This window comes from Equus przewalskii, chromosome 15, assembly GCF_037783145.1.
Source record: "Equus przewalskii isolate Varuska chromosome 15, EquPr2, whole genome shotgun sequence".
Lineage (NCBI taxonomy): Eukaryota > Metazoa > Chordata > Mammalia > Perissodactyla > Equidae > Equus > Equus przewalskii.
Window position 1 is genome coordinate 77,752,496 of NC_091845.1, and position 24,342 is coordinate 77,776,837.

The 24,342-nt window shown below is 36.9% G+C and overlaps 1 protein-coding gene across 26 annotated transcripts in view; it reads right to left on the bottom strand.

Annotated features, from left to right (window-relative positions):
• Positions 1 to 24,342, bottom strand: part of TFDP2 (transcription factor Dp-2) — a 179,184-nt gene that overhangs the window by 110,082 nt on the left and 44,760 nt on the right. For 13 of the 26 annotated variants that reach the window (XM_070576224.1, XM_070576221.1, XM_070576218.1 and 10 more), the window contains exon 3: positions 17,156 to 17,222. The exons of 9 other annotated variants lie outside the window; for them this stretch is intronic. In XM_070576224.1, coding sequence (XP_070432325.1) covers positions 17,156 to 17,222 — 67 coding nt within the window. Of the gene's footprint in view, positions 1 to 1,885; positions 2,029 to 17,155; positions 17,223 to 24,342 lie in introns of all 26 variants that reach the window. 4 more of the 26 variants (XM_070576219.1, XM_070576227.1, XM_070576220.1 and 1 more) reach the window with 1 other exon arrangement.

The window sequence follows — 24,342 nt, forward strand, 5'->3', positions numbered from 1 at the left end:
TAATACAGAAACAAGACTGCAGTATCCTTTCCTCCAAAAAGAAGATCAGTTTATCCCCTTTCATATGAAACAGTAACTGGTTATTTCAACAACTATAAAAAATAGGTATCATCATGTCATACTCTTTATAATAAAGTAATTTAGATGAACTATCAGAATAGAGAATAACAATTTACATTAAAAAACAAAAAAAAGCCATTTTATTGTGGCTCAGGTATAACATACTACATTATCAAAATTATTTCCGTGAGCCAGCCTGGTGGTGTAGTGGTTAAGTTTGCACACTCCGCTTTGGCAGCCCAGGGTTCGTAGGTTCAAATCCCGGGTGCAGACCTAGTACTGCTCGTCAAGCCACGCTGTGGTGGTGTCCCACATAAAATAGAGGAAGCTTGGCACAGATGTTAGCTCAGTGACAATCTTCCTCGAGCAAAAAAAACAGGACAATTGGCAACAGACGTTAGGTCAGGGCCAATCTTCCTCACAAAAAAGCAAAAAAACAAAACAAAACAAAAAACTATTTCTAAATCTACAACACACAATCAAAACACAGAGCAAAGTTATGTAATTCTGCCTAACCACAAATACATTGTGAAAGCAGTTAACAGGAAGATAAAAGACGTGGTAACCAAAGTCTATTTAAAAACATTTTAATTTTTCCTTTATTTTTTGCTTTAAATCAGGAACTCCTTAAATTTTATTCATAAAAGGTAATTATTTAATTCTAATATTTAACTATTTAATATGGTAGACCAAACACTCATACTTAAATAAAACATCTTGTAGGTAAACACAGGAAAAATACAAAAGAGAAAAAAGAGCAGATGGTGCAGGTCCTTCAGGAAAAGCAAGCTGCTGGAACGAACAGGTTAATACAACTATTTGTAGCATGGGATAGTTGTCTACTTTCAGAGCATTAAGATATTTTTAAATATCCTGAAACCAAACCCAGATTCAAAAGGCAAAGCCAGAACCATTCACTGTGTTAATTAAAATACAATCTCTTACTAAGCCTAGCACAGTAAGAGAAGCCAAACTCACCCTAATATGACCTCAGATTTAGAAGGCTGCCAAAGAATTTTTATAGAAATAGCAACCAACTGTCACTTATACCTACTGTTCAAAGTAACATAAAACAAAACAAAAACTTACTAGGCATTTCACGGCTTAAATTTGTGAAGTAAAATCCAAAGAAAATAATACGGGCAAATGTTAGTAGCCTTTTTAATTAAAGGTACAACTCTAAAATATATAGACTACTCTATTTTTTAAGATTTCAAAACCTGAAAATCTCTAACACCAATTCCCTACCCTTTCACCTTTCCAACTCCTCTTAAATTTCTCATCAAGAAAGTAAAGTTCTCACATCCCCTTCTTGGCAGAAATTCTTATAGTCCCTACAAGGAGCCATTCCAGCAACACTTTTGGTAGAACTCTAAATTCCTTCTGTTCCTACCTCCTTGCCCACAAAATGCTTCCTTCATTCCTGTTCCCAGGCTGTGAAGATCTGTTGAAAAACGTTACAAAATCTGAAACAACTGGTTCCACATAAACGTATGTAATCCAACCTCAGCTGGTTCCCTGCTGCTACTTAGGGGTCCCAGAATCTCTAGATTATAAAGGATTCAAAACAGTACAAAACACGCTCTAACCAACAATACTGTCTAAATGGAGAATTTGAGCTTCTCTCATAATTAGGTGCTGTTTATCCAGGGAATAAAAGTTGGTTTGGCATGTAAAAATCAATCAATGTAATTCACCATATTCATGGGCTAAAAATACTCCAACATATAATCATTGCAATAGGTAAAGAAAAAACATTTAACAAAATCCAACAACCATTTATGATCAAAACTCTCAGAAAACCAAGAATAGAAGGGAAACTTACTCAACCAGACAAAGGGCTGCTGTGAAAACTCTACCGCTAACATCACGCCTAACAGTAAAAGACTTGATGCTTCCCTCCTAAGATCAGGAACAAGGCAAGGATGTCTGCTCTCACCATTTCGCTTTAAACTTGAACTGGAAGTCCTAATCAGTGACAACAGGAAAGGAAAAGAAATATAAATTGGAAAGGAATAAGTAAAACTGTCTTTATTCACAAATGATGTGACAGTATTTGTAAAAACTCCTAAGGAATCTAGGAAAGAGTTCAGAAAGTAACCAGCTACAAGACCAAAGTACAAAACCCAATTGTATGTCTACATACTAGCAAAGAACAACTGGAAATTGAAATTAAAAATACCATTTACAATAAAAAATACTCCTGGAACTAATAAGCATAATTATAGCAAAGTTGCAGGATACAAGGTTAAAACATAAAAGTCAACTGCTTTCTTATAAACTAGCAACGAATAATTGGCATTTGAAACTAAAAACACAAAGCTACTTACATTAGCGTCAAAAAAATGAAACACTTAAGTATATCCAGTAAATATGTATAAGATCTCTATGTGGAAGACGACAAAACTCGGATGAAAGAAATCAAAGATCTAATTAATGGAGAGCCATTCTATGTTTGTGGGTAGGAAGAATCAATATTGTTAAAGATGTCACTTATTCCCAACTTTACGTACAGATTCAACGAAATCTCAATCAAAATCCTAGTAAGTTATTTGGTGGATATCAACAAACTGATTCTAAAATTTACATGGAAAGGTAAAAGACTCAGAACAGCCAACACAATATTGAAGAAGGGTTGGAGGGCCGGCACTGCCCAACTTCAAGACTTACCGTAAGTCTACATTAATAAAGACAGTGTGGTATCAGCAAAAGAATAGGAACACAGATCAATGGAACAGAATAAAGAGCCCAGAAATGCACCTACACAAATATATTCGATTCACCTTTAACAAAGGAGCAAAGGTTATTCAATGGAGAAAGGATAGTCTTTTGAACAAAAGAAGCTGGAACAACTAGACATCCACATGCAAAAAAAAAATGAATCTAGACACATACCTTACACCTGTCAAAAAATTAACTCAAAATGGACTGCAGACCTAAATGTAAACCACAAAACTCCTAGGAGAAAATCTAAGTGACCTTGGGTTTGGCAATGACGTTTTAGATACAACACCAAAAGCGTGATGCATGAAAGAAAAAATTGATAATTAGACTTTATTAAAATTAAAAACTTCTCTGTGAAAGATACTGTTTTTTCTCTACTACCAGATAACTAATGTCCAGAGTCTTTGCATATCCTTACAAAAAACACATGAATAAGTATGTGTATGTATGTTGTTATTGCTCACTTCCTTTTAAAAAAATGGTTATATTCTCAGCATGTTGTTCTGCACTTTTCTTTTGTAAACTTAAGAACGTGTCTTTGTAGATAGGTTTCTCACTCCCAATTTTACATCTGCATAGTATTCTAAGTATTGAACATAATTTAACCAGATCTTACTGATAGATTTACACTCTTTCAAATATTTTGTTATTACATACAATACTGCAAAGCTAAGCTTTATTTTCTAAATTTACAAGCGTATCAGTACAATAAATTCCTAAAATTGGGACTGCTAGGCCATAGGAAAAGTGAATGTTAATAGATATTGTGAAATTGCTTCCCATAAAGGTTGTACTAACTTATGCTCCTATCAGCAGTATAAGAAAGCACATGCTACCCCCCACACCCTTGACAACAGTGTTTTATCAAACTTATTATTACTTGCCAGTCTTATAAAGTGAACAATGCTATCATGTAAATTTTCTTTTTCTTTCCTTCTTTCTTTCTTTTTTTGGTGAGGAAAATTGGCTCTGAGCTAACATCTGTTGCCAATCTTCCTCTTTTTGCTGAGGAAGACTGGCCCTGAGCTAACATCTGTGCCCATCTTCCTCTATTTTTTATGTGGGACCCCCGCCACAGCATGGCTTGAGGAGCGGTGTGTAGGTCTGCATCCAGGATCTGGACCCACAAACCCCAGGCTGCTGAAGCAGAGCACGTGAAGTTAACCACTATGACACCAGGCCAGCCCCTACTCAGTGTAATTTTAAATTACCATTAATATTTTCTTCTGTGAGCTGTTTATTCATAAGTTTTGCCCATTTTCTAAAAATTGGATTGTTGGTTTTATTGTTCCTTTTTTCACTATTCAATATTCTCCTTTGTCCTTTTAATGTTTTCAGGCTTTTAGTATATTTTATTTGATATCAATATTGTTACACTGCTCACACTACATCTTCGGCCTTTTCTTATTTTCAATCTTTCTTAGACTTAATAATTTTGAATATATTTTTACTTCCAAAACAACTTTTTCTGTGTTGGAACTATATCCTCTTAAGAGTCTTCATTCCCTTTTCTTCCCATCACAGCTTTCTCTCATCATTTCCAATAGTTCTGCCTTCAAAGGAGTCTGTTTGACTATTCAGTGATATTCGGTCTTCTGAGTTACTGAATTGTAACTTTAACAGCCAAAGGCTATTGCAGTATCTTGGACTGTGGAGAAGCAGTAGTCAGTATAACTTAGGCATACTTTAAATTTGGCGTGCAAGCAAAGAATGGGCTGATAAAGTGGAACTGCTCTGCTGAGGATATAAAGGAACAAGTGGAGGACACATGGCAGACCCCATCTACCTGCAAGGACGTGAACACCACATCCCGTTAAGTAAAACTCTCCCCCAGCTGCTGAGGAGGCAGGCTCCCAGAGGGCTGCATGTAGCTTGCAGGCAAGTATGGCCTCTTTCCACATGCCAGAAATACCCAAAAGTACAGCCCACCCAACAGCTTGTGCCTCTCAGATAATTGAGGAATCCCTGACTTTCACCAAAGGTTCTGCTGGGCTTTCAACACCATAGATAATGAAGCCCTCAGTTACAGTATTCTTATCTTTTATTTTTCTTAATGTATAATTACAAGAATTTATGACAAGGATATACAAATATTCAAATGCTTTTAAACCCTCTACTACTCCCCTTGTTATGACTGAATATAATTACCTTCAGCCTTGTTTTTATTTTAATTAATTATGTAACTTTTAAACCTCCAACTCTTAGAGTCTGGGAATGCTACGGCAACACAAGCTCTCGCAGTTCAGCATTTACTGAGTGCAGAGAACTGTGCTAGACACCACACTAGACTCTGACGACAAAATTAAAAAGGACCCTGCCCTCAAGTGTTCATAGTCTGGTAAAAGGACAATCATATAAAGAAATACGATATAATGTGATAAGGACAATAATAAAGTATGTACAGGGTCCAAAGGTTAACATGAGGAGGCATAGTAATGAGGAGGTACAGAGGAATTCGTGCTCAGCTAGATTTTAAACAGTAAATAGGAATTTGCCCAGTGGCCAAAGGAACTATAGATAGAAGACAGGACACACATTCTTTCAACAAAGTTCCCAGTTTGGGACAGATACTATGGGATAGATACGTTGAAATACCTGTCCTGGAGATACAATGATGAATAAGACAAAGTCTCTGACTTCATGGAGTCAGGAGGGGACCAATAAGTAAACCAGTAATTAAAGTACAGTGTGATAAATGCTACAATAGGGATAAGGAGAGAGCACTAGGGGATTATGGGCCAAGTGGAAATAAGACTTAAACTTAGATGTAAGGATCAGAAATTAGCCAGATGAAATGTACACATATGAGGAGTGGAGTAGAAGACAGTGTTAGGAAGGCACGGCATTCCAGGTACAGAGAAAAGCATACAGAAAGGCAGAGAGAGAGAGAGAGAAGGCAGAAGCATAGGTGTCTGAGATAAGGCTAAAGATGAAAGCAAGAACCGTATCATGAAGGATCTTTTAAATTGGAGTTTGGACTTTATCTTGAGGGCAATAAGGAACTATTAAAATGTTTTTTTAACATGGAAAGACTGTTCAGATTTGTGTTTGAGAAAAAGTATGTGGCTATAGTACAGTGAATGAAGCAGAAAGAAAGAAATCTGGAAGTAGAACAGCTGCAGGAATCCAGGAAATGGTTCACAGCAGTCTGAACTAAGATGGCAGCAATGGAGACAAAGGAAATGGGTAGGGAGACTGAGAGATTTAGGAGGTGGAATCAACAAGTCTTATAAGTGATTTGATTGAGAGGAGAAAGAGAAAGAGAAAGGAGTCAAAGATGATGCCTCACTTTCTAGTTTGGGCAAAGGGTGGATGGTACCACCATTCAGTAAGATAAGGAAAAGGGGAGAGCAGGTTTCGAGATGGTGAAATAATCACTTTAATTCTGGACAGATTGAGTCTGAGATGCATATAAGTTATTTAAATGAAGGTGTCCAATAAGCAGTTGGATATTCAAAAACTCAAGCCAAAGGTTTGGGCCAAAGGTACAGATTTGAGAATCATCCATATACAAAGCAGATGATAACTAAAGCAGTGAGAATAGATGAAATTGCCTGGGGAGAATGTACAAGGTGAAAAGAAAACATAACAAAGATAAAACCCCATGGAACACTAACATTAAGAAGACAAAGAGAGGAAAAACTAGGAGAATAGACTGAAAGTAAACAGCGAAAAAGGAAGATGAAAATATTAACAGGAAGAAAAGAAGTAGGCACTTAACGAATGCTCACTACATGCGAGATGCGGTCTCAGTGATTTTATGTGCACTACCTTATTTAATTTTTACACACTCTACGAGCAACTTACTATTATTATCTGCATCACTACAGATGTAGATATTTTGGCTTAGAGAAATCAACTTGCTCAGGTTTACACATTTAGTCGGGTGTAAGAAGTGCAAGGAAGATCACACCCTGGTCCTCCAGGGCTCTTGTTCATAAGTGCTACACTGTACTGCCTTCTGTGAAAGACCTAAAAAGTCTGGTATCACAGACACAAAGGAAAACAGTGGTTCAAAAAGAAAGACACCACCCAGTAGCAATGAGCTCACCCAGCACCGAGATCTTGGTTTCTAATAACTTTCCCCATTAAAAGGAATCAGGACCCTTTCAAAAAATTTCTGATCTGAGGAGTGAGCAGGAAATACATAAAATGAGCCCAGACATCTTGTAATGCTACAAAGTAAGGAGAGGCTCAAAGAAAACACCCCACAATGAGGGGGATGTCTCAAAGGGACACAGACAATCAACTGAAAGCTCCCAATGACCACAGGTCTAACAATTTGAGCCAAAAAACAAAGTAGTATTGAACTATAACCCAGAGTATAAACTAAATATCCATGAGTCCATACTGATATAAGGACTGACTAAATAAATAAATAAGTAAATAGGAGAGGAGAGACAAATCTAGGGTGCAAAAGAATCCCAAGCAAATTATATAGATACTGGCCCTCTTAAGGAGGCAGAGCAAACTCTCCACTTCTTCAATGTGGGCTCCACATACTGACTTCCTTCCAAAGACTATGGTATGGAAAGAGGGAGCGGGTAAAGAGCCACTTTACAGTAGGCAAACGTGAGAAGCACTACCTCAGCCGACCGATCAAGGCTCACATTAACAATGATGAGTCAAGGTGTAGTATGCACCCTAGATATGCTGCGATGAAAATGGCACTTTGTCTCTGTGGTCTTTCTCTCAAAAACACATAACCTCGATCATGAAAAAAACATCAGAAAACTCCCAATTGAGGGACATTCTACAAAATACCTGACCAGGACGCCTCAAAACTGTCAAGTTATCAAAAAACACAGCAAGTCTGTCACATTATCACAGTCAAAAGGAGACTAAGGATGCACGATGATAAAATGTAATGTGGTATCCTGAATGCCTTCCTGGACAATAAAGAGGATATTAGCTAAAAACTAAGGAAATGTGAATAAAGTATGGACTTCTGTTAGTTATAATGTATCAATATTGGCTCATTAATTGTAAAAACTTTACAAGACTAATGTAGGATGTTAACAGTAGAGGAAACTGAGTGAGGGGTTTATGAGAACACTATACAATATTTATAATTTTTCTGTAAACCTAAAATTGCACTAAAATTAAAAGTTTATTTTTAAAAAAAGGGCAGGTTAATGGTGCCAAATGCTGATAAACAAAAAACAAAAAGAAGACAGAGACCAAGGGCAGTTTCAGTGGACTAGTGAGTCTAAAGCCAGATTATTGGGCAGAGGAGTGAATGAAAGTTGAGAATGGGATTGTAAGTGTAGAGTTTCTTTCAAGAAATCTAGTAACGGGGGGAAAAGAAATCAGCGCTGGACGTAGACATCAAGTTGAAGAAAGTGGTTGGTCTTTTTCTTTTTTTAAATCAAGGTATAATTCACATACCCCAAAATTCACCTTTAAAGTGTACAATTCAGTGATTTCCAGTATAGTCACAAAGATATATAGCCATCACCACTACCTATTTTTTAAAGATTTTCATTATTTCAAAAAGAAATGGTGAAAGTAAAGAAGATCTAAATAAATGGAATATGTTCATGAATAGGAAGACTTAGCATTGTTAAGATGTCAATAAAACCAAAGTGACCTACAGACTCAATCCAATCTCTATCAAAATTCTAAGACTTTTTCACAGAAATGGAAAAGCTGATCCTCAAATTCATGCAGAATTGCATGGGTCCCAAACAGCCAAAATAATCTTGAAAAAGAAGAATAAAGTTGGAGGACTCACACTTCTCAACTTTGAAACTTAGTACAAAACAACACTAATCAAGGGGCTGGCCCCGTGGCCGAGTGGTTAAGTTCGCGCGCTCCACTGCAGGCGGCCCAGTGTTTCGTCGGTTCGAATCCTGGGCGCGGACATGGCACTGCTCGTCAGACCACGCTGAGGCAGCGTCCCACATGGCAGCGTCCCACATGCCACAACTAGAGGAACCCACAACGAAGAATACACAACTATGTACCGGGGGGCTTTGGGGAGAAAAAGGAAAAAATAAAATCTTTAAAAAAAAAAAAAAACAAAAAAACAACACTAATCAAAACATTATGATACTGACATATGGAGAGACATATACACCAATGGAATAGAATAAAAAGCCCAGAATTAAACCTTCACACATATGGCCAATTGATTTTGGACAAGGGTGCCAAGACCACTCAATGGGAAAAGGACAGTCTTTTCAACAAATGGTGTTGGGAAAACTAGATATCCACACGCCAGTTCGAACTTTATCTTACATCATATACAAAAATTAACTCAAAATGGGGGCTGGCCCCGTGGCCAAGTGGTTAAGTCTGTGCACTCCGCTGCAGGCGGCCCAGTGTTTCGTTGGTTCGAATCCTGGGCGCGGACATGGCACTGCTCATCAAACCATGCTGAGGCAGCGTCCCACATGCTACAACTAGAAGGACCCACAACGAAGAATATACAACTATGTACTGCGGGGCTTTGGGGAGAAAAAGGAAAAAAAAAATTAACTCAAAATGGATCAAAGACTTAAGCTTAAAAGCTAAAACTATAAAATTCTTAGAAGAAAACATTGGGAAAAATCTTCATGACACTAGATCTAGCAACCGTTTAATGGATATGACACCAAAAGCATAGGCCACAAAAGAATTGGATTTCATCAAAATAAAGAACTTTTGCACATTAAAGGATACCAATAAGAAAGTGAAAGGACAACCTACTGTATGGGAGAAAATATTTGCAAACCATTTATCTCATAAGGGATTAATATCCAGAATACATAAAGAATTCCTAAAACTCAACTCCAAAAAACAAACAATCCAATTCAAAAATGGGCAAAGGACTTGCATAGATTTCTTTAAAAAAGATAATAAACAGCAAATAAGTATATGACAATATGTTCAAGATCACTAGTCATTAGGGAAATGCAAATCAAAACCACAATGAGACATCACTTCATACCTACTACGATGGCTATAAAAAAAGCGTTGGCGAGGATGTGGAGAAATTGTAACTCTGTGCACTGTTGGTAGGAACATAAAATGGTGCAGCCATTTCACACTGATGTAAACAGTTTGTTGTAAAGATAGATCACCTTTCGTTTATCCATTCATCCACTGATGGACATTTGGGTTGTTTCCACTTTTTGGCTATTATGAATACTGCTGCTAGAAACATTTATGTAGAAGTTTTTGTAAGGATATATGTTTTCCGTTCTCCCGGGTACAGTCCTAGGAGTGGAACTGCTGGGTCATATGGTAACTCTTATGTTTAACTGTTGGAGGAACAGCCAGAATGTTTACTAAAGCAGCTGCATCATTATACATTTCCGTTAGCAATATATGCAGGTTTTTATTTCTTCATATTCTCCCCATTACTTATTATTATCTGTCTTTTTTATTCTAGCCAGGCTAATGGGGCAAAGTGATATCCCATTGTGGTTTTGATTTGCATTTCCTTGATTACTAATGATGTTGAGCATGTTTTCACACATATATTATCCAATTGAATATCTTCTTCAAATCCTTAGCCTTATTTTAAATTGAGTATTTACCTTTTTAAATTATGGAATTGCAAGAGTTCTTTATATATTCTGGATGCTTGTCCTTTATCAGATATATAATTTGCAAATATTTTCTCCCATTCTGTGGGGGTTTTTTTCACTTTCTTGACAGTGTCTGTTATGGACTGAATGTGTCCTCTCAAACTTCGTATGTTGAAGATACTTCAAAAGGGGGCCTTTGAGAAGTAATTAGGGCTAGATGCGGCCATGAGGGTGGGGCCATCCTGATGGGATTCATGCCCTTACAAGAAGAGACACCAGAGAGCTTGCTCCCTCTCTTTCTTTCATGTGAAGACACAAGAAGGAGGCAGTAGTCTGGAAAAGAGCTCTCACCAGGAACTGAATGGGCCAGCACTTTAAATTGGACTTCCCAGCCTCCAGAACTGTAAGAAATAAATTTCTGTTGCTTAAGCCACCCAGTCTATGGCATTTTGTTATGGCAATACGAACTAATATAGTGTCCTTTAAAGCACAAACGTTTTAAATTTTAAGTCCAATTTATTCATTTTTTATTTTGCTGTTTTACTTTTGGTGTCTTATCTAAGAAAACCATTGAAGATTTGTGCCTATGTTTTCTTTTAAGAGTTTTATAGTTTTAGCTCTTACATTTTGGTCTTTGATTGGTTTGAGTTAATTTTTGTATATAGTGAGAGACAGGAGTCCAACTTACTGTTTTACATGTGGATATCTGTTGTCCCAGTACCATTTTTTGAGAAGACTATTCTTATTCCAATGAATTGTCTTGGAACCCGTGTCAAAAATCAGTTGACCATAAATGTGGGTTTATTTCTGGACCTTCAATACTACGCTGTTGATCTGTGTACTTGTCCTTATGGCAGTGAGAGTCTTTTTAACTCGCTTTATAGCAAGTTTTGAAATCAGAAAACGTGTCCTCTAATTTTTTTCTCCTTTTTCAAGATCGTTTTGGCTATTCTGGGACCCTTACATTTCCATCTACACTTTAGGATCAGCAATAAATGGTACCACAATAAATGTCTTTTTAAAAGCACTTTCTAGTTCTGCTTCTAGTATAACCATTTAGTTCCTACTGAACCAACACTCTAGCGGATAACAACTCTAAATTCTGGATAAAACATAAAAAATAACTATCTCAAAGCAAAAGAAAGATACCAACAGAGTTGTACTTGTTTAGCCAGGTGAGTTTCCCATTTTCTATGGCATTTAGCCAGAAGGGAGGCACCAGTCTATGCTATGCAAGGCGCTAAAACTCCCACAGAAAACACAGTCTTACTGGCTTGAAGAACTAAATAACAGAGTTTGGGATAAACATGATTGCTATAAAGGGGGGAAACTGGAAGAAGGAGAGACTCAGACAGGGGAAACCCCAGATTCTGTGCATAAACTGTGTCTAAATCTTTGACTGACTCCTGAACCACACATACATGGGGCAGATTTTAAGAATCCCAGCTAAGGCTAAAAAATTTTTTACTAAATTGAGGTTCGAGTTGCCGCTCCATCACAAGGAAGACATAGTTTGCAGTTAGAATCCAATGAAGTTAAGTGCCTACTAACACAAAAAGAACAACACTCTTTGGGAGAATATAAACAAGTCCAGTCTTTACAACATATTTGCAATGTCCAGGATATGTTCAAAATTACTTGACATAAGAAAAAATAGAAGAACATGACCCATTCTCTAGGTAAAAGGCAATCAATGAATTTGACCCTGAGATGACTCAGATGTTGGAACCAACAGAGAAGAATTTTAAAGCAGCTACTATAACTACACTTAGGATGTAAAGGAAAATAGTCTGATAATGAACAAAAAGACAGAAATTTTCAGTAAAGAAAGAGAACCAAATGGAAATTCTAGAACTGAAAAATGCAATATCTAAAATTAAAAATTCATTGGATAAGATAAACAGCAGAATGGTAATAACAGAAAAATGTCAACTTTAAGTTAGATTAATAGAAAATTTCCAACATGAAGAATACAGAGGAAAAAGGGTAGGGAAAAAAATTTTAAAAACCTCAGGACTCATATAGCAATATGAAAAGATCTAACACACATGCAATTGGAGTTCCAAAAGGAGAGCAAAACAAGAGAGAGAAAAAAACTTGCAGATACAAAAGCCAAAACTTTCACAAATTTGGTGAAAGACGTAACTTTAGAAGTTCAGTGAACCACAAGCAGAATAAATACAAAGAAAACCACATCTAGGCACATCATAGTCAAATGCTAAAAACCAAGATAAAAGAATTACGGTTTGTCTTTTTATATTTAAGATTACTTCCTAACACAGACTCCTAAAAGCCTAATAACATGGCCAAAAGAAATCAACATTTTAAAATTTTCTCATAGATACTGCCAAACAGCTTCCCCTCAAAAATATTAGTGTGGCTGAAACACAGTGGGTACAAATAAGAGTGACAGAAATAAGAACAAAAACATATGCAGGGACGTAAAGTAGGTAAGGAGTTTGGGACTTTATTCTAATATAAATAGAAGTTGTTTAACAGGTTTTAAGCCAGGAAAAGACCCAGTTACTATAATTCAGAGTATTTATCTTAAGAAAGTAAATCTAAAGAAACAAAAACTTAGCTGACTAAAGAAATTGATTGGATGTCCAACATCATAACTGTATAGATACAGATATGCCTATGTATGTGTATTTATATATATCATGTATATAAACATACACACATCACATATATAAAACCACCAACAAAAAAAAGACTTACATATCCAGCAATAAGAAAATGGGGAAATGTTTAATAAATTATGATTCAGAAATGCAATGAAATAGTATGAAGCTCTAAGAATAGTATTTATGAAGACTGTCAAAATATGGAAAGTGTACTTTGCATTTGGTCAAAAAAGCAGAAAAGAAAATTATATGTGTACTAGCTTTGTAACTATAAAACATAAGTCTATGAACAATTAATAAAAAATAATATACAAAAACAAAAAGGTTATGTTAGGGTGGTAGAAATTTTTTTTCTAATTTTCAAAATCCTTACAGTATCATTGCTACATCATCATTTCAATTAAGTAAAATACTTTTCTACATCTTACTTCCAATACAATTCCCATATTGGGCCTATAATAAATATTAACTGATTTTCATCAATTTAAAAAATAATTAAAAGAAATCTCTTTTCCAAATCCTGTTGGTTCTCTTAATCTTGGTTCCTTCTGCTGCCACCAGCCAACAGCTCAAAGAAGAGTAACAATTTTCTTTTTACACAAAAGATGCTTCTAAACCAGCTTCTCTAGTTCTTGCCTCTTAAACGATTCTGTCTCCCTCTTCTCCATTTGTTCCATAAAGTTAAACAAATTGAGAAGGTTATACTCTATAACTAAACTTTACTCATATTTTTTTTTAAAGATTTTATTTTTCCTTTTTCTCCCAAAGACCCCGAGTACATAGTTCTGCATTTCTAGTTGTGGGTCCCTCTACTTGTGGCATGTGGGACGCTGCCTCAGCATGGCTTAATGAGCAGTGCCACGTCCACGCCCAGGACTCGAACCAGCAAAACCCTGGGCCACCAAAGCAGAGCGCACAAACCCAACCACTTGGCCACAGGGCCGGCCCCCTTTACTTGTATTATTAACATACACTCAGGGCTGACGTTCATGACTATCTTTCCTACCCTTCAGATGCCTCGCCTACCATCAAAGACAACCTCTCTCACCTAAACCCTCATTCTCTTGCTTCATATTCTGTCTTTTGAAGGCTTTTTTTCTATGTCACTCCTCCACTTTATGACTTGGTATCCTCTCCCTTCTTATTTTCAAGATCATTGCATCACCATTATTCCCTACTAAATATGATAGTTCTCCATATCTGCCAAGCTTGTGGTTCCCAGTTCCTTCTCCTGACCTGACTATTACATTAGATTAGAGCAGAGATCCCCAACTGTGTGCTGTGAGTAGGCTGTGGGTGTCCTAAGACACTGATCTCCTCAGATCTTTGGGGCAGCCAGGAGTGGCCTGGGGCGGGTGGAGCTCCTAGCTAGCTTACTCCTGACCTTAAGCCTCCTCTGTTTAGCCCTAGTGCACCCAATAAATGTTATCATCTTCTATGTATGCCATCATGAGAAAAAAAAAAAAATGAGAAGCATAAAGGACTTCAGTAGTCATTTCTCCAAAGAAGATATACAAATAGCCATATGCACATGAAAAGATGCTCAACATTACTAATCAGTAGGGAAATGCAAATAAAAACCACACTGAGATACCACCGCACACTCATTAGGATGAAGACTATTAAAAAGAAAACAGAAAATAACCAGTGTTGGCAAGGATGTGGAGAAACTGGAAACCTTGGGCACTGTTGGTAGGAATGTCAAATAGTACATTCTACTGTGGAAATCATAATGGCAATTCCTCAAAAAATTAAAAATAGGATTCCCACATGACCCAGCAATTCCACTTCTGGTATATACCCCAAAGAATTGAAAGCAGGGTCTTGAAAAGGTATTTGTACTCCCATGTTCACAGCAACATTATTGACATTAGCTAAAACAGGGAAGCAACCCATGGGTACACCAACAGATGAACGGATAAGCAAAGTGTGGTAGATACATACGATGGAATAGTGTTTAGCCCCAAAAAGGAAGGAAATTCTGACCCATGCTACAACATAGATGAACCTTAAGGTCATTATGCCAAGTGAAATAAGCCAGTCACAAAAGACAAATACTGTATGATTCTACTTATATGAGGTATCTAGAGTCGTCAAAATCATAGAGACTGAGAGTAGAATGGTGCTGCCAGGGGCTTAGAGGAGGAGGCAATGGGGAGTTACTGTTTAATGGGTGTAGAGCTTTAGTTTTGTAAGATGAAAAGAGTTACGGAAATGGATGGTGGTGATGGTTGCACAATATGAATGTACTTAATCCCACTGAACTACACAATTAAAACTGGTTAAAGTGGGGGCCAGCCCAGTGGCGTAGTAGTTAAGTTCATGTGCTTCACTTCGATAGCCCAGGGTTCATGGGTTTGGATGCCAGGCGCGGACCTACACACCACTCATCTAGCCATGCTACGGTGGTGCCCCACATAGAAAATAGAGGAAGACTGGGACAGATGTTAGCTTGGCGACAATCCTCCTCAGGCAAAAAGAGGAAGACTGGCAACAGATGTTAGCTCAGGGCCAACCTTCCTCACCAAAAAAAAATAAATAAATAAGGTTAAAGTGATAACTTTTATGTTATGTGTATTCTACCACAATAAAAATTAGAAAAAAATTGAGAAGCACCAAGGCTTGAAGTATCTCTTTCATTGCTTCACAAGACATATTTAAATTCTTAGAATAATTCTACAGACTATTTTTATTATTAAGCTAGACATTTTTATACAGAAGTTCCCCCTAGCAGTGAGGGATATGTTCCAAGACCCTGGATGCCTGAAACTGCAGATAGTACCAAATTCTATATACACTATGTTTTTTCCTATACATACATACCTATGATAAAGTTTAATTTATAAATTAGACACAGTAAGAGATTAACAACAATAACTAATAATAAAATAGAACAATTTTAACAATACACCGTTATAAAAGTTACCATAGATTTTAAAAACCTCAGCATACAATTTTTTTCCTTTCCTTATTAAATCGAGAACTTTCACCTTTTAACTTAAAGGAAGCAATTTCTGTCTTCTCTTTGGCATATGTGAATTGCCAGTATCACTACTCTTGCATTTTGGGGCCATTATTAAGTAAAATAAGGGTTACTTGAACACAAGCACTGCAATACTGTGACAGTCAATCTGAGAACGGAGATGCTACTAAGTGACTAAGGGGCAGGTAGCATATACACTGGACAAAGGGATGATTCATGTCCCAGGTGGGAGGGAGCGGGACAGCATGAGATTTCATCATGCTACTCAGAATAGCACGCAATTTAAAACTTATGAACAGTTTATTTCTCACACTTTCCATCTAATATTTTCAGACAGCAGTTGACTATGGGTAACTGAAACCGTGGAAAGAGAAACCTTGGCTGAGGGGGACCACTGTACTGAAACACAGACTTCTCTAGCCTTCTCTCCAGAGTACATAGCCTACCTTAGACATACACCCTTTGAGGAAGCTGATGTTTCTTTCTCTCATAGCTATTTGTATTGTAATGGCATAAATCTTGTTCCTACCTTTTAAAATGGAAAATTGCAAACATATACAAAAGAAGAAAGGAATGACGAAACTTCACATAGCTATCACCCAGTTTAAACAATTAACCAACTCACAGACAATTTTGTTTTATCTATAATTCCACCCACTTTACTCTTCTTCCCCCAGTGGATTATTTTGAAGACAATCCCAGACATTATATTGTTTCAACCATAACTATTTCAATATGTAATCTCTACAGACTAAAAGACACTATTGAAAGACACATATTGAAAGATACTGCCAATGTCCTGCATAAATTCTTGTACTGGTGGGTCAGATTTCCGACATAAGCATTCCCACAGTAAACCATATACTAGTCACAGGAATTTTACATATATTAATTCAGTCTACTATACTTCCTTACACGTTAAATCACTTAAAAGTAGGGCTCTCAAACAATAAAATGAAGAAGAAAATGGCTTGAATAGTTTGTTCCAACTGTGACAGGACCACTGATCAAGGATGCACTTAGACACCACTCAGGAAAAGGCGGAGAAGAGTCACGCTCTCACTCTCCCCCACCCCTCAGAGGCGAATGACTCCACAGGATACAAGTTATCTGGTATATGATAACACAACACAGTGATATTATATAATTATTATTATACATAAAGTAATTCATGTAGTTGCATATTTTATAAAACAAATGCAATAAAACTAGCTCAATGTAGAAAATTTTGATTCAACTGTCCTTACCTTTTGTTGGACTGAGATTCTGATCTATAAATCCTCTTAGTTCTGCATTTGTGGAACTCAAACCAACCTAAATAAAATAGTTTAAAAAATTAAAAAAATAGGATCTTAGGTATTATGTGATCACTTAATAAGCTATTTTATACCTACCACCAGACATCCATATCAAATATTACATATAGTCACATAAAAATGAATTAATTATATCAACTATAGGAGTAGGATTTTTTAACAATGTTGCCATATTGCTTGAAATGGGAAAAACACGATTTCCAGATTAAGATAAAAATTAATGAAATAATGTTACTTATGAGCAGAACTGAGATCTACAGATTTTTACTAATGCTTTTTTGAAAGCAAGTAATGTGGCAGCTGTGAAGTTGCCAACAGACATCCCAAAATTCCACCCTCATTGCTTCCCTTAATAATCACTGCCTATAATGCTTTTCAACATTAGGACATGTAATGGATCAAATAAAGACCATTAATACCACAAGGCAGACTTCAGGCCCACAGGCCTCAAGTCCAACTGCTCAGGTTCATACGCTGGCTCATCAAGCTGACCACGCGTGTGGCCATGGTCACATACGCTCTCTGTCTCAGTCTTCTTATCTGCAGATCGGAGGGTGCTAGAAGTACTTACCAATTCAGGTTGTTAGAAAGATTAAGTAAGATCATTCATGTAAAGCATAGAGGACAGTGCTTGACACAAAGTGCTCAACCCACGCTAACATTTATTGCTATCAGTATGATACTGGAGGGACTACCGAGAGCAGGTGTGTTCATAAATTCAGCTTTAGACAATATATTTCATTTAATGTGATGTCCACTAGACTACTTGAAATTATAGAGCTAAATATGGTAGTGTCATCAAACAGAGTTCTAAAAATTTATTATAGAGCCAGGAGAAAAAAAAACTCTTCATCTTTGAAAACTCAACACAAAGCAAGCATCCAATAAATGGTTCTACTATTACTATTATATTGTTGTTTTAATCCTTGTAGTTTTGTGATGTTGAAACATCAATGCTAATTTAGGACCTCAAACGTCCTTTCGAAATACTACCACACCAAAAGGATTGTACAGCACACAAAGCTCTACCACTTTCTATCTGTACACTGGACTTAGGTTTCTAAACTACCCACTGCTGTAACATTATTCTTCATAAGCACTCATTTGATACTTTACAATTTCATAATGTAAGAGCAAATTATTTCATTATTTGGTAATTCAATGCTCTACTAATAGCTGTTTCTTTTTGTTTTATGTTACCAGAAATATTTCTACATATCATTCACATCATGAAAAAGAAATTCTGATGCAAACCTATCTCTAGCATCTAATACTAAGTTTTTATGACAGCAGCTGAGACGAAGACTACAATATAGCTAAAACACAGCTTCTTAACTCTATGTACATAACGGTGTAGATTCTTAATTCTGTCTACTTTCTTCTAAGTATTCTGTCAGAAATAAACCCCTTGCAACAGATTACCCCGACATGGATCTCCAGAGCGGCTCACAAATATAAAGTGCTCAATCTGTAAATGCCAAGAGTTTAGTGTGGGATCACTAACAGGCCTCCCCTTTTAAAACTCTTCTGCTATTAAAAAAAAAGAGGAAGACAAAACTTTTCTTGGTGTTCTACTGTAAAAAGAAAGCAAAGAAGGCAAAGAAGTCCTTTAATATATTCCATGCTTAACACAATGTGACCGTTTAATACATGTATTACAATAGCTTCAAAACCATCAGCTTACATCTTTTTGTTATTATACAAAGATAACGGCAAAAACCTCAACTAAAACCACACAGTCACAGTCGAGAGTTCACAGTTACCGGGTTACTGTTATGTTTAACACCTGCTCTTAATGTTCAACTTTTGCAGCGTAAAGCAGCAAACGAATTTTTAAGCAAACGAAACTTTTTAAGCCGTTGTACACCTGCACCTCAATATCCAACAAATTATACTCTAACAAGACAAAGGTAAATTGTGAGTTAATATTGTATGCCAATTTTGGTCTTATAGATGGAGGTGTTAGCATTTAGAGCTTATCTAAATACTACTAAAATCTATTTAATTAAAACTCCAAAAATGTATCAATTTCGGCTTCCATAAACACTTTAAAGACTCAAAGAAAAAGTAGATTACTTGAGAGAAGAAAAAGTTGGCTAGGAAAGGAATTTAAAAAGATTAGTTATTCTTTCCTTATTCTATTTAAAAAGGATCTTTCTATGATGTATCACAGAGCAAGAGAGAAAAGAGAACTCATTTTATGTAAAATTTTTCATCTAATAAGGTACTGAGAAGAGTTTTCTATCTGGATATTCGAACACTGTGTTGCATGCTCTAAGTAGTCAATAAATGTCTACTGAATAAAAAACATCCAAGCACAATTTTTAAGAATCAAACCATATTCCCCAATAACAGCATTACAATCTCACTTATATTTAACATTCTAGATTGACATAACTGAAAGAAAAGAGGATTCAGAGTGAGATGATCTGTGCTCAAGGTTCAGCTCTATCATTCACAAGAAAGGTGATCTTGAAGCAGTCACTGCAAAATGAGGGTGACAACACATATGTGTGTGACAAACTCCAAGAGCTCCTCGGATCAATTGAATAATTAGGTGAACATGGTGTTAATGGCAAAGCAATATTCAAGCGGGGGTTGTTATTCATATGGCAACGGCTTTTAACACTTCAACACTGACACAGAGAACTTATTAAAGAGAAATGCAAATGACCAATAAACATACAGAAGACCAGTTTGACCTAAGTAGTAATCAGAGAAATGTAAAAAAAATCACATACTATTTTTTTGCTGAGTAGATTGGCAAAGACTAAAAAGAAAATAAATGGAAATGGAACTCTCATACACCACCAGTGCGTATGAAAATTGGTGCAATCTTTCTGAAATGCAATTTAGCAATATGAACCAAAAGCCCCAAAAAAGCAAACATCCTTTGGGCCAGCAATTTCGTAAGACTTTGCCTCAGGGAAATAATCCAAAAAGTAAGCAAAAATAAATGAAAAGTTTAAAAAAATGGAAATAACTTAATGGCCAATATTAAGAAACTGGTGTAATGTCTATACAATAGATAAAACGGCCATTTAAAACGATGTAGTGATAACAAGAAAGACCATCATAGAGATTAAGTTAAATAGTGGGCTACAAAAACGGTATGACCTCATTTTTGTTAAAAAGCATATAATATACATACATTTTGGTTTATATATATATACACATACACATTTTTTATATACCAGATGTCATTCCAGGCAAAATTTTGCTGATAATCTCTAGGCTAGTTTCTTTTCTTTATCTGTATTTTCTAATTTTTCTGTAATGAGTACTATGGCTTATATATTTTTTTAAAGATTCTTTCACAGGGCAAAAATTACACCTCAAATTATCTTTCAAATTCTTTATTGTGTATTGGGTGAAACTAGGTTAGAACACACCTGTATTTTCAGTCTAGAAGAATATCATTGGATACTAGATACTGTTTGGTAACAATTTTATCCCAGATACGATGAATATATTGCCAGCTCTGCAGAACTCCTTTTGCAAAAATCCATCTCACAGTCCACGTAGTCCTGGTAGGAGCCTCAGTTGTGCCATAGCAGCAGAAGTGGACCCAAGACCCAGACCTGGCCATTTATGGTACCCCACTTCTTTCTCCACACTGGCTTGTCTGAGCATGTGGGCCAAACAGGGTCACCCAAAGCTTCTCAATGGAATTTGAAATATAAATGCCAAAAAAGAAAAGTTCCTTCTCTTCTTCTGAGGTAAGCATTATAAAGCCAATGTAGGCTTATATCTACATTGATCCCCTGAATCCAGATGTGTTTGAAGCCAGAGCACTCTAGACTTTTCGGTTATGTGAATCAATACATTCCACTTTTTGCCTTAAGCTATTTTGAATAAGCTCTCTGTCACTTGCAACCATAAGAGACCTAGTATAGCAAGGATAAGGCAAAGTAATTCTTCATAAAAAACTGTTCTCATAAGAGAAATGCAAAATGAGAAACAGAAAATAAAGATGTAAATATCTGAACATATGTTTAACGACACCTCCATAAGACCTGGGCCATCTCTTCCATATCTGAGTCACTTCTCAGTGGCATGTGACACATTGATCACTCGCTCCCTCCTTCTTGAAACACTTTCTTCCCTTGACTTTCAGATCATCAGGACAACACTGCTTCCTTCCTTTCTGGCCATTCCTTGAGTCTCCTTTGTACTTCAACTCCTCCCCAGCTGTTGGAGGATCCCTGTGCTCAGACCTTGGTCCTCATGTATTCTCCATCCACGTACATACTACATAATCTCATGTAGTCCCACCGCGTTAAAATAATTTAATATAAAATGACTCCAAAATTTCTATATCCAGCCCCAAGCCTTCCCCTGAGCTCCAGAGTCACTTATCAAACTGCCTAGCCAATATCTCCATCTGGATGTTTTTTGGTCCCTCAACTTCAATATGTTCAAAACAATTTCTGAGTTTGCCACAAAATCCTGCACTTCCCCAAGAGTTTCTCTCCACATTAAATAGCACAGCCATTTACCCAGTTCCAGAGGCCAAATACTGAGAAGACTTCTTTAACCTCTCCCCTGTATCCTAATTCCTGATGGCTGTCCTTTCAAATACATCCTAGACCCAGCCACTTTTCCCCGTCTCCAATATCATTACCTCAACCTGAATCACCAAACTCCGCTGTCTGAACTACTGGGATAAGTACCAAATGAGTCCCTCGCTTCTGCTATGTCCCTCTTCAGTCTATTCACTCAGGAGCCAGAACAAACTTAAAGATGTTAAGTCAGGCCATGCAACTATCCTCAAAACCTCCTCACTTGACATTTAAAATCCACACCCCTCACCCCAGTCTTCGAGGCTCCACGTGATCTGGCTCCTGCTTGCTTTCCAACTTCATCTCCTATCACTCTGCATTGTTTACTCTCTTCCATCTATAAACTGCTCATCTTGCTGGTCCTTGAACAACCACACTTTCACCCGCCTCTATCTGGAGTGCTCTTTCTCCAGATAGTCACACGGCTGGCTCCTTCTTGGATCAAGACTCCAGAGCATTTCTCTGTCTAAAGGTGATTTTCTTAAAGAGGACTGTTCTGAACACCTAGCTGAAAGAGCTTTCCCTCATCCCCATCACTCTTTCTCCTCTCACCCTGTTTTATTTTTCTTCAAAACACATAACATCACCTGACATTATATATTTATTTATTGTCTTCTCTCACTACACTACTCTAAGCCCCAAGAAGGCAGGAGCCTAGAGCAGTGCCAGGCACGTATATTTGTTGGAGAAAGGAGGGAGGGCAGAGAGGAGAATAAATTGCCCTTGGTGGTGTAAACTGGTATAATCCTTTCAGTATGTATCTTGACAAAACACATTAAAAGTCACAAAAACATTCTTATCTATTGCAGAATGGCTAGTGAACTTGATTGGGTATTTTGAGACAGCCTATTTCAATTCTTTCCCGCAAGCCTCAGCACCTTCTGAGGCTTGATCTCTCCATGTCCGTCACTCCAGGGTATCAGAAGAAAGTCGGGTCATCACTGTCCGTCCCCCTCTAGGCTGCTATAGCAGAAGGAGAAACGCATTGCCCGCTGTCTGATTTCTTCCAAACATACAAACAAAATAAAATAACTAGAGTATAATTACCACTGGTTCAAATGCTTTATGTTACTTTATGGAAACAATTTTTAACATAGCAAATGGTACACACAGCTAGGAAGATTATATAGATTCAAGGTATATTTTAAGCCAAAATATCTTGTTGCTCGGAATAACTTTTACATCACCTTTTTTCCAAAGGAGATAAAATCACGATAATATCCTGCAAGAAAACTCCTAATACATGGACTAAAACTTTGGTTCTTCTTTTCCCCAAACAGTACTTTAACAAACATACACAAGAACCTTAGATCAAAACAGACTACTCCTGATAATTTATCCCAAGAAAATTAATTAGATGACAATGAAGCAAAATCTCTATCTGCTTACAGCTACTAATGCATGTTAAAAGCAAGGGTAATAGCTGGAAAATACCGATAAGTAATGGGACTCTTTTAATGCTATTCTTTAGATGTACAATGAGTAGTATTTGGAACTATTTGTCTGGCACACAAGGAGACCCTCTGATGCAACACAACGCTTGTGTCTCCTGGTCACAACTAACCAAACCAAGAGTGGATATCAGACTCAAGCAGTGCCAGAGGTCCTCCCAAGGAGACTGAAATTGCAGCTGACATAGGCAGACAGGATGTGTCAGGCTGCCTCCCTCCCTTCCTTCACTCTCCTCTTTCTCTGAACAGGCTGGTTCTGTAAGATGTACACCAAGATGCTGACTGGAGAACTGAGGAAGATGATTTGCAGAAAGACAGAGTAATGAAGTAGATGCACAGAGACAAGCAGAGATGACAAAGGAAAACCAAATAGGGCTTCAATTCCCAGTAGATTTCAAGTTCCTGGACTCAGATCTTTCTGAGGGCCCACTAAATTCCTACTCTTGAATTCCTTGAGACATCCCTCTATCTTTATAATAAATTCCCTTTTTGTTTAAGGTAGCCTCAACTGGTTTCTGTTACCTGCAATCAAAGATTCCAACATAATAATCTAGGAACATTAGAGCAATTAGAATAAGTTATTTCCTTGTATGTTGTACTACTTATTTTCTGGCATAATCCTTCACCATAACTGGAAACAAACCCACTGACATAGAGTGATAATTAGAATGTAACTTGAAAGAAAGCAGATTCATAAACAATAGTCTCAAGCAGAGGAAAAAAATGGAATAACTTCTCTAAAACATCTGAGGTCTAAGGTCCCCTCAGTAATCATCTCATTGAGGACAGCAGGCTTCTTCTGAACGTTTGAGTTCACACCTTTCCCTGAGTAAATCCAAGGGAAAAAATGAGCCAAAGAAAACAATGACTTTCTCAGTAAGGCCAAGTAACTCTCCAGCAAGTACCAAAACAAATTTATTACAGTACCAAAAAAGGAGGGGGGTGGGGAACTCTCTGGAGACAGCAATTTTGCAGCTGTTGAGAAGGAGCAACATACAAGAATGCCACCCCGCCCACTGAGGTACAATATTCAATAGCATTAAGGTTTACTGTGTCATTCTTCACATAAACAAAACAATTATAAATTAATGCCAGTAAATTAAAT